At 40.5% G+C, this 12,222-nt stretch overlaps 1 protein-coding gene and 1 long non-coding RNA gene across 2 annotated transcripts; both read right to left on the reverse strand.

Annotated features, from left to right (window-relative positions):
* Positions 1-438: 438 nt before the first annotated feature.
* Positions 439-3,264, reverse strand: LOC124263497. The gene is made up of 3 exons (XR_006894857.1): positions 3,001-3,264; positions 1,570-1,685; positions 439-848 (listed from the first exon to the last, which is right to left on the reverse strand). It is a non-coding gene; the product is annotated as an uncharacterized LOC124263497 (long non-coding RNA).
* A 155-nt stretch (positions 3,265-3,419) lies between these two features.
* Positions 3,420-6,526, reverse strand: LOC124263486 (multiple epidermal growth factor-like domains protein 6). Its single transcript, XM_046698139.1, has 3 exons — positions 6,415-6,526; positions 4,642-4,701; positions 3,420-3,838 (listed from the first exon to the last, which is right to left on the reverse strand). The coding sequence occupies exons 2-3, from the start codon at positions 4,691-4,693 to the stop codon at positions 3,420-3,422; spliced, it is 471 nt and encodes a 156-aa protein (XP_046554095.1). The 5' UTR covers positions 4,694-4,701; positions 6,415-6,526.
* Between the last annotated feature and the right edge of the window lie 5,696 nt (positions 6,527-12,222).

The following is a 12,222-nucleotide window of genomic DNA, read 5'->3' on the forward strand; positions in this document are numbered from 1 at the left end:
GCTGTGAACATAGGTAGCTCCATCAGCTATTGTACAATTATTCCTAGGACCTCTCCTCGAGAAGAATTGGGACACCTTTGATGTACATCACCCTCAGAGCGACTATGTTGTACCAATGGATGTGGAGTTCCCGGCCTCATTGGTAGCCTATCATCAGAAACAGACCTAATACTTTAAGCCACAACTGACCCTGAGATCTGAGACATCTGATCATCATCTGGTTCATCATCTGGAGAATTCCTTGCAACATCAATAGTTTTGAATAAGACATCTGGGTCTGGTGACTCTGCCATCGTCTCCAGAATCTACCAACCCTAATGGATTCGGACCACTGGATTACTAATTATGAAAATCAGTATCCCACTCTGACAACAAAATTTTAACGCCCTTTGGGGTACACGTGGGAAAACAAATAAATACAGGAGACGATGAAGTAGTAGGTAGCAAAGTTTGCCGTGATATATGCAAACTTTGTTTTAATTTTGTTTCAATGGCAAGAATGTAGATGGGATTTTGTTTGGCAATGCAATAAAATAAAATGCAATAAAATAAATCGGATGCCATATATATATATCTAATGACAAGGTTCAGTCTCCAAGGAATTATATATTTTGTTATTTCAACTCAAATATCTTGCAGAAATTATACTGAGTACGTAATATAGTTATTAAATTATATTTATATCGATAGCCAGCCCTAACATACATGTTGGTCTGGTTCTGTGTATTATTCTGACTATAACGTGATCATGTCTTCCCTCGTTGATGTCGCTGTGTAAGTGATCCGAGTCATGTAGCTGCCTGAACCTTCTGACGTTGAATTCTTGTTGACTCGTGACCGTCACTTCCCTGTAAAATATTAACGCATGAATAATCTTTTAATCAAAACCACTTGGTTAAAGATGATTTCTGGATTTCCAAGAAAACGACCATGTATTTGTCCTCGACGTCAGTTAAAGTGAATTTTAAAGTAAATGGTAAAGAATAACCAGGCTCGATTATCCGCAACAAATGCAATAAGCGCTAATGAAGTGAGTAAGGGAGTTTAGTTTCATGTCGCTTTTAGTATTATTAGCAATATCACGGTTGGGACACCTGAAATGGGCTTCACATGTACCCATGTGGGGAATCGAACCTTGATCTTCGGCGTAACGAGCATACGCCGCTGTAACCACTCGGCTATTCAAGCGCCCTTGTGCGAAACAAAACTATACACGTGAGGACGAAAATACGTATTTTAACAACATGTCATCTACACCACATCATACCTCCATAGGTGGAGTTAGCACCCTTCTGCTAACACCAATCGACTTTAACCAACACAGAGCTATGGTGTCTTTTATGCTTTGATTGTTCCCTGGTGATGGCGTATTGAAATTGGTCTCTGTTTAGCGATAGTGAAGTCACAATGTTTTAAAATGAGGTCTATATTTTAGATTTGGACAAGTCATACTATATTTAGAAATCGGTCTCTATTTTAGATTTAGTGACGTCAAAATATTTAGAAATTGGTCTCCATTTTAGATCTAACCACAGTGGAAGCGAGGATAGTAAACACTCGTGAAGTCACCTGTTAGATTTTACGCTTTAGGAATATGATGCAAATTAACATGCTGATGATGAAACCAAACATCCCTGATACTGCCCACAGTTTGAAACCTCTGTTGTAGCGTTCACCAGGCCAACCTGTCAACGAAAGGAAATAGCAATGAGTTTTAAATTTCGTAATTCTCATGTATACCGATTCTTTAAGGTTAAGCGCCAGCCTATTTCAAAACTAAGATGTGAAGCTGTGGAAATGTTAGGCTAAAAATAATTGGGAAGACCAATCCATATTTAGAAAAAAGTTCATCTGGTAACTGATTTAGGGATATCATAATCTATTGAATCTTAAAATTAGAGGAAATATTGTTAAAGATATGATGGAACTGCTTTTTAAAGCAAAATAACTATTCCTATTCTGCTTTATACAACACAATTAAGCTTTAGGTTTCAATTGTCAAAAATGACAATCATGTGACCATATAACAGTCATTTCTGGATTTTCATTTTACAAAAGAAGGTAACCTGTTTGAGGAAAACAAAATGCACGTTTTCCAAAGGCGCATACATTTCCATAATAGTTTTGTTTCCATAAAACTAAAAGTACTAAAAACAAATTATGATAGTTGTTTTTTTTCTGAAAGATTTCCTTTGAGACAACCTATTTTGGCAAAATATACTAGGTGGCGCTTAACTTTTTATTCACAGTATATATATATATCAACTCAACAAGAAAAGGTAAATAGAAACTCCTTAAAAGGCAACATACTTCTATAGATTACAACGTCTTCATACTCTTTCATTGTGCGATGTTTTAGAATATATGATCAGATAAGAAAAAATTTCATACATGAAAGGCATGACATTTTCTGGATGACAATTATTGATTTATTAATCTTTATTTTGAATCGATACTTGTATCGAAGTCATCATCCGTACAGTAACTGGCCTTCCATTAGAACACGCTTTTATCGATATAGATCATAGACTTTGATAGTAGGTCGATATCGATAAACATCTGAAAAGTAACTTTGGGGCCAAAATGACAAAAATGTCTGAAAGAAATGAATATATTTCACACTACTGATCATTTGTGACATGTTTATGTATGTTTTACTAACAATGCATCGTCTGAACACATAGAAGCAGTCCGTGATTAAAATCTAATTTTGTGTATTGTGTGCGTTAATAGTATATTCTATCACAAATGTGTATGTCCGATACTATCGCAGACATTATTTTCATATCGATAAACTTAAATAATTTCACCTATCGACGATATTTCCGAGTATCGGTCTTTTTAGCCATTCGTACCTTCAATTGCTTCTTCACTTTTAAAATGCCACTCAAGCAGATGGTACCTCTTAATTAGACAGCTATGTTGACGTCAAATGTTTTTCAACTGCCGACGAAATAATAATATTACGAGTTTATCGACCTGTAGTCAAATCTGTTTTACCTTCACATGATTGAGCAGTGCAATCAGCAATGGAACAGTTCCTGCAGGTAGAATTACATCCACGTCCAGTCACGTGACAGCCTTTGATGTACGTGCCTGTCATCTGCAGACACTCCCCATCCAGGCACACATCACAAGACATGTTACAATATTGTCCATACAATCCTTGGCTGCATCCCCGTGTACAGGATCCGCTGCTTGTCGGACACGTGTTATTCCAACATCCTACTGGGCAGGATTCGCATCCTCTTCCAAAATATCCAGGAATACAAACCGTCATACAATCACCTGTATTCGTACATCTTGTGTTCAAACACTTAGAGTTACACTGGCTGGAACACTTCATCCCGTACCATCCTTTTACACATCCTTCTGTACACCAACCTGTGTCATTACATCTCCCACTCAGTTTTTACAAGTCACAGTCGTGTCCAAAATAATTGAGCTGGCACTCGACACACTCCAGTGATCCTGTTGCAGGACTTACATCGACTGGAACACGACTTACAGCCAGTCCCGTAGTAGGAGTCTACACATCCAGACACACAGGACGCGCCCAGCTGACAATATCCTCCATCACAACCACCTGGACATGCTGTACAGCTACCTCCTGGACTGTCACATGGCATGTTGCACCCAATGCCTTGATATCCTGGGACACACCCTTCAGTGCAATCACCGATGCCAGTATCTGATATCCGACATGAGTGGTTTCTGCAGGTCTTGCTGCACACTGACCTGCATTTCTTACCAAAGTACCCAGTGTCACAGTCTGTCAGACAACGTCCGGTTGTGTTGTCACACTCTGAACAGTGCTGTTTCTCCCTGCACTGGTTGGCTGAAATGATCCGAAAATAACATCACAGTCTGAACAGTAGCTGTTCTCTGTACAAGGAACATCAGAAAATAACATCACAGTCTGAACAGTAGCTGTTCTCTGTACAAGGAACATCAGAAAATAACATGACAAAAAGCTCGAACAGTAGCTGTTCCTCTGTACAAGGAACATCAGAAAATAACATCACAGGCTGAACATCACAGGCTGAACAGTAGCTGTTCTCTGTACAAGGAACATAAGAAAATAGCATCACAGGCTGAACAGTAGCTGTTCTCTGTACAAGGAACATCAGAAAATAACATCACAGTCTGAACAGTAGCTGTTCTCTGTACAAGGAACATCAGAAAATAACATCACAGTCTGAACAGTAGCTGTTCTCTGTACAAGGAACATCAGAAAATAACATCACAGTCTGAACAGTAGCTGTTCTCTGTACAAGGAACATCAGAAAATAACATCACAGTCTGAACAGTAACTGTTCTCTGTAGCTGTTCTCTGTACAAGGAACATCAGAAAATAACATCACAGGCTGAACAGTAGCTGTTCTCTGTACAAGGAACATCATCAGAAAATAACATCACAGTCTGAACAGTAGCTGTTCTCTGTACAAGGAACATCAGAAAATAACATAACAGTCTGAACAGTAGCTGTTCTCTGTACAAGGAACATCAGAAATGCGAATACAATTGTTAGACTGTGATATATGAAAATGTGGGTAGATAATGTAATATTACCAACATTAATTGATGAGATTTGATTCTTAAAAAAACAGGAACAAGTTGAATGGAAACAGTTTTATCTACCTTGATTGGAAGTAGCCAGACATGCAATGCACAACATCATCAAAATGTCCATGACCGACCCTGAAACAAATGACATAAAGAAGGGAAACATATTGCAAGCACAAAACAAAACTCAAATAACATCGACTGATAATTATCACTGAAGTCAGTCAATATTGCATATCAGTAATGGATCTTATGACATCGATACATTAGTTACCTATGATTACTTAAGACTAATAATTTGCAGGATGGAGAGTGAGCGAGTAAGTGAGTGAGTGAATAGGTGGGTGAGTGAGTGAGTGAGTGGCTGAATGAGTGAGTAAGTGGGTGAGTGGCCGTCTAAGATATTGGTGAGTGAGAGGGGCGTCGTTGAGGCCTGTATGTGCAGCTAAGTAGATACAAATTGTCATGCAATTGTGTATAAAACAATATTTGTACCTTATTCTCGACGGTCAGCATGACTTATTGTTTTAAACGTTCAAGAAAGATATGTCGTTTCGGATCAATTTCCAAGCAATGTAACAATAGAAGAGATAATACATTCACATACAGTACAGAAACTGAAGACTTTAGTTTCATTGATTGATTATGACATTCTTCCTCCAGTTTCAGTTTATCAACAGTGTATCCCTGCACACTACTATCGTTTATGGCACACTCAATAGACGCAACACACCCATGATGTGGGAAGAGCCGGACACACACAGAACCAGGGGATGTGGGAAGAGCCGGACACAGAGAGAGAGAGAGAGGGAGAGAGAGAGAGAGAGAGAGAGAGAGAGAGAGAGAGAGTGAGAGAGTGTACACGCAACACACCACGATCTAGGAAGAGCCAGACACACAAAACCCACAACCAGGAGGGGGGGAGAGAGACACACACAGAAAGAGAGAAGGAAAGAAAGAGAATACGCATCACACCTACAACTTGGGGAGAGTCACAAAAACTACATACAGAACACACACACACACACACACACACAGAGAAAACACACACACACACACACAAACACGCAACAAAGACAGGACCCAACAACGCGCCGCCATATTTGCAACATCATCCGTAAATCCCTTGGTAAAAGAACAGATGCCCGACATTTAACTTCGTTTAAGATTTAGTCGCCATGTCATATCTATCGCTACATTGAATTATCAGATGTTTCACTTCCTCAAATCTGTGCATAGCACGGAAGCATTCTTTTGTTTGTTGGTTGTAACCGCGTTCAGAAAATCGCCCAGAGATATAAATCTTTATCATACAATGGATAGCGTTCTCGGGAGGATAAAGCCAACGGATATTTTCGGTATCCGTTGGGGTCATATACGGATATCGATGCAAATTAGAGAGGTCATATGCAAATTTCAGGGACTACTTTCACAGCGTAAACAAACATGGCGTCAAGGGTAGGCGGTCGTGTCCGGATTAACGGCCGTGGTTACGGTACTGTCAAGAAGGTAGATCGCCAAGGTACTCGCCAAATACAATGATTATTCCTAATGCAGGATATTAACCATCCAAAAACACACTCGCGTGATAACCTATATGTCTGTAAATAATAGAGTCTGGACAAGAGAATCCTGTGCTTCAAATCATGAGCATCGAACAATTTTAAATAAAAATACATTTCAAGCAACCAGACCTGACCAACCTGTCAGGTTAGTCGCCTGTTACGTGCATGGATTTTAATGTGTGTACTTGCAAGAATGATGAGGGATACATTGGCTAAAACCACAGGTGTATAGGAAACATTCAGCAAACAGATGACACAAGGCTACTCACCAGAGGCTACTCACCAGAGGCCGGTCTAAAATGCTCAGAAGGTGGCAGGTCGCGGCAAGAATGAACGAGGCGGTGAAAATGTCTCCGTGTGTCTCGTGACCTGATGTCATCATTTACCAATAGGGAAGTTGTAAGATCTATACAGATGACACATCAAGTTTTAACGTCATTGTCCTGAGCCTGGATTGACTGACTGAGTTTAGTTTTACGCCGCTTTTAGCAATATTCCAGCAATATCACGGCGGGGGACACCAGAAATGGGCTTCACTCATTGAACCCACGTGGGGATTCGAACCCGGGTCTTCGGCGTGACGAACCAACGCTTTAACCACTAGGCTACCCCACCGCCCCCTGAGCCTGGAACAACCAAGTAACACAGAGAGAGTTTACCAGATGACCACCACAACAGATCACAACACCTTGTTAACTTTATATTGTCTTCCCGATTCCTCACTATAAACGCGAAAAAATAGTTTAAAATATATTACTCAATGTGCTAATCCCAATTCTCACGTTGACAATGTTCGTTAGTTTCGAATGTGGGCCTACATTTGACCAGTGAAAGAGAGTAACCTCCCTTGAACCGCTGATCGTGGTGGTTCGCCCGAGACGTTAGTCCATATAATCTGGCCAGGCATATATATTTTCTTTCAACGAAGAACAGAGCAGTGGGTTCTGCTCCCCTACATGGGTACAATGTGTCACCCGCCGTGGTAATCTTGGGGATGCTCCCAATGTGCCTACAGTTCATTCTGCCTACAGTCATATGCCTACTTTATGGTTGAGTGATGTTAAAGTTAGCCTGGTTCACCCATCAACAGTAGTGAACTAGCCCACTATGTTTGAGTGACTATGCTTTAATTAATCCCAAATATAGAATAACCAACACTATTGGTGTCATAAACTTTATTCCATGCATGCGTGTAACATTAACAATTTAAATAAAATAAATATTAATGTTTTGCACATTCCTAAGCACATTCACATTAAGTTAAAAAATTGTCGAGAATTTAACACATTTCACAGAAAAATAAGCAGTAAGCTTTTGAAACAGTTTGTAGAGTTTCATATAACGTCCTAGGCCAGCCTGAGCAGGAGTCAAGCTGCATCCAGGAACATCAGAGGAGAGTTTGTTCCTGTGGCGAGGTGCTGCATCAGTATGTTCCTGTGGCGAGGTGCTGAGACGTTTGTGCCTGTGGCGAGGTGCTGCTTCAGTTTGTTCCTGTGGCTGCTTCAGTACTGTCCAGGCCCCGGTTCACGACGCTCTCGTAAGCCTAACATCTGGTAACTTTTCTCGTAGCATTCGTACTCCTATGTTACAGTATAGAAAGTACTAATGCTACGAGAAATGTTACGAGATCTTAGGCTTACGAGAGCTTCGTGAAACGGGGCCCAGTTCACGGTAGATTTGTGGACGGCGACTACCTGCAGCTACATGGTCGGACTGGATGCGGTCACCCGATCAACCTTCTCGATCTGGTACGTAAACTCATAGATGTTCGGATGAGCTTTCTGGATTGTGTGTTTCATTCAGCTGTGGAGTCCCTCTAGGTGGTTGTTGGTCCTGTGTCATGCTGGTTCTTGTGGAATCTCGTCGATGATGTCCAGCCAGGTATCTCTCACTTGGCCTAGGAGAGGCAGAGCAGCAGCGAGGGCCTGGATAGCTGGGTCGGTCTTGCATTCCATAGCAAGACCTTTCTCTGCAACGCAGCACAGCTTGGGAATAATAGAAAAAACAGCATGGGATGTTTGCATGAGGAAATACTTCTTCGGAAGCACGCACTGCAGCAACTTCAAAGTCTGCGTGGATGCTGACAGGGATGGTTCAGCGCGGACACGCTGGGTTCTCACCTCCTTCAGCAAGTTGAACAGCCTCACATATGTTGGTCTTGACTTGTCTGGTAGAAGGGCAAGGCCACAGAAAACTGTTCTCGTTGATCATGCAGTGGATGGAGTATGTCTGATACCACAAACTAGGCACGTGTAGACTGTACCGTCCATGTGAATGTCATTACCGTCATGAAGTATATCCAACATCTCGGTCGTGGCGAACACAAAGATCTTGTGCTCGTCTCCATCGTTAATGGGCAGAAATCGGTGACCATCAATGGTAACTATCCACTGATCTTCAAGGTCTAATTCTGCTAATGTCTGGGACAGGGGTGGAAGTACTTTTCTCTGATGTATGTAGAGGGCGGAATTTTATGCTGACGTACGGCTGGATTGCGGCAACGTCGTCTATGTCGAGGCCTGAAGCTTCTTCTTCATAAATCTGTTCCTTGGGGGTCACATCTTCTTTCACCCTACTCCCTAGGATACTTGCAAGGACCACGTGTACTTGCTTCTCTAACTCGATGGGTGGGTGAATATGTACAGACACAGATCTGGTCTCCGATGGTGCTGCATCGACCCTTGCTTCCACGAACCAGACACATCCAGTGTGTCGCAGCCTAACGGCGGACATTCAGGCGGTACCTACATCCATCAAGGACCTCCTGAGAGGGTAGGTAAGTCCCAAAACTTTCAAAGCTAAATTTAAACTTACAAGATTTTTAAAACGTGGTGTTTTTGTTCTTTTAAAGTTGGCTATATATATTTCCTACAATCGCCAGTGGCTGAAGGGATGGTGTAAATCCATTTAGGGTCCATGCAGGTAGCAAAGGTACTGTAAGTCCCCATGGTCCCTAATATGGTGATCTACCTTCAGTTGTTGGCGATCTATAGCCAGATTTATATTGTATTGTCCAAACAGGCTATCAGTTTTAACTTTCCACACTAGTTTTAATTCTAATAGTGATATTCTAGTTGTTTTACTGTCCTTCGTGGACAGGTTTTAATAATGTACATATATTCCATTTCAATGTAAAATATGTTCTCGTCACGATATGGCTGCAATATTGCCGATGCGCATTAAATATTAACTCACTCACTCCATCAAGGAGTACCTGATCACCTCCCATCTGTGACTTAACTCTCTGAGGGATGGACATAGTGGAGGTTGACCATTAGAAGAGATTATCTTGAGATACTAATCTGGGATAAATAATGGATTATATTCTATAACTAACTTCTGAGAAATTAGAAGTAGAAATGTGGAGCAAGATTTCAGCCTAAGAAGGTCTACCAGTCAAAACATGATTCATTTCTTTTCTTATCTCATATCACTAATTGGCTTTTTTTAAATGGTTTTAGCCATGTTGTCAATATCACACCACGAGTAGAACTAGACAACAAATTCTAATTCATCGTATTTGGGTCAGTTCATTATATCCTAAGGGGTGTTTTTCAATTCTAATTCTGCCTGCAGTTAAATTAAACCCACAATGGGCTGTAGGCAGATTGAACTGTAGGCACATTGGTACTAAACCAATCCTGGAACATTGCTCAAATCGAGGTCAAATCACACATACTTACTCACTTCCATTGTCATTATAACTGTAAACGTTCTATGGATTGCTGGTCCGGGTTGAGAGTTCACTGTGTCATCTGTATAGACATAACAACTTCCCTATCAATGAAATAAAGACATTATCTGACGTCAAACACGGAAACATTTGCACCGACACGTCTGGTTTATGATCATGCCTGTCCTGAACCAGAACAGCGTCTGGTGAGTAAACCTGTCTCATAGATACATGCTTGTCCATAGATTCATTGTCCATAGATGCATGCTTGTCTCATAGATACATGCTTGTCTCATAGATACATGCTTGTCTCATAGATACATGCTTGTCCATAGATACATGCTTGTCTCATAGATACATGCTTGTCCATAGATACATGCTTGTCTCATAGATACATGCTTGTCCATAGATACATGCTTGTCTCATAGATACATGCTTGTCTTGTCCATAGATACATGCTTGTCCATAGATACATGCTTGTCTCATAGATACATGCTTGTCCATAGATACATGCTTGTCCATAGATACATGCTTGTCTCATAGATACATGCTTGTCCATAGATACACGCTTGCTTGTCCATAGATACATGCTTGTCCATAGATGATACATGCTTGTCCATAGATACATGCTTGTCTCATAGATACATGCTTGTCCATAGATACATGCTTGTCTCATAGATACATGCTTGTCCATAGATACATGCTTGTCCATAGATACATGCTTGTCCATAGATACATGCTTGTCCATAGATACATGCTTGTCCATAGATACATGCTTGTCCATAGATACATGCTTGTCCATAGATACATGCTTGTCCATAGATACACACACGCTTGTCCATAGATACATGCTTGTCCATAGATACATGCTTGTCTCATAGATACATGCTTGTCCATAGATACACATAGATACATGCTTGTCCATAGATACATTCTTGTCCATAGATACATGCTTGTCCATAGATACATGCTTGTTCATAGATACATGCTTGTCCATAGATACATGCTTGTCCATAGATACAATGTCCATAGATGCATGATTGTCTCATAGATACATGTGGTTTCAGGCGAATGTGGGCATCATTCATGGGGTACTCAAAGATTAAATCCCTTGCTTGTAAGTGGTAACTAACGGGATCGGGTTTTCTGTTCGCTGACTTGGTTTTCAATTGCATCGTATCAGAAATGCATAGATCGATACTTCCTCAGCCAGCCAGCTGGCCAGTCAGTCTTTCATTCATTTTATTTACGTGATTCTGAATAAGGAAACTTAAATACATCTTCCATATTTACATTGATCTGAAAACTATCCCCAAAACATATAAGCTTACGTTTGTTAAACGTCTTGTTGGCAATATGTTATAAATACAGTGGACTCTGTATAATCCGACACTCACTGGGACCGGGGGAAAATGTCGGATTATACAGAGTGTCGGAAAATTCAATGTCTCCTTGCTTGAATACTTTTCAAACAGTACCATACATTGTAACTGGCTTATATCATGAAATTAATGCTTAATGGGTATTTTCTGGGTAAATACAGGGAAGAAAACAAATTCAGTATTTAAATGTGCATATATATCATTGGATTTATTATACAGTGTGGCTAGCTATTTATTGCTGACAGTGACAATTGAAGTTGCCACCACTGACTCATTGGTAATTGATGTCACCAAATTAATTCTCAGCCCTTTCATCCTATGCTTGACAAAACTTACTTAGGTCCTCACGTTGGCCGCTCAGCTTGTAAAACAAAGGTAGTGGTAAGGTACACTGCTAATTCCCATACTTTAACAAGTGCTGGGACCAAAGACTTACCAGTAACAGGATGTTAGTAGCGCTAAGGTGATCGTAACTCCCATACTTTAACATAGACTTACGACAGTCGTAGCGCTAAGGTGATCGTAACTCCCATACTTTAACATACGACTTACGACAGTCGTAGCGCTAAGGTGATCGTAACTCCCATACTTTAACATAGACTTACGACAGTCGTAGCGCTAAGGTGATCGTAACTCCCATACTTTAACATAGACTTACGACAGTCGTAGCGCTACGATCGCTTTGAGGAACATGGACCAGCAGAACTGGTGGAGTGCAAAGACGTACGTAACCTGCTTAAACTTTGCATGAGACTGCACGAAAATGTGACAATCTTGAAACGTGACCATAGTTAAAGGTCAAACGTCAACATATTGTCGTACGTCTGTCGACTTATCAGAAATTGTACATTTCAGAGACTCAGTGGCAATAAAATTTTAAAATGAAACTTCGCGGGCTTGTTTTGGTAACATTGTAATTCTTAATTTATTAAATGATTCAAGCATCATTGTATTTATAATCCACATTGTCTAGCTAAATCACTACTGAATAGGACTATTTCACTGTTCAACTAATAACACTAAATGATGGCAACCA

This window comes from Haliotis rubra, unplaced genomic scaffold, assembly GCF_003918875.1.
Source record: "Haliotis rubra isolate DU_JTF1 unplaced genomic scaffold, ASM391887v1 Scf886, whole genome shotgun sequence".
In the NCBI taxonomy this organism is placed as follows: Eukaryota; Metazoa; Mollusca; class Gastropoda; order Lepetellida; family Haliotidae; genus Haliotis; species Haliotis rubra.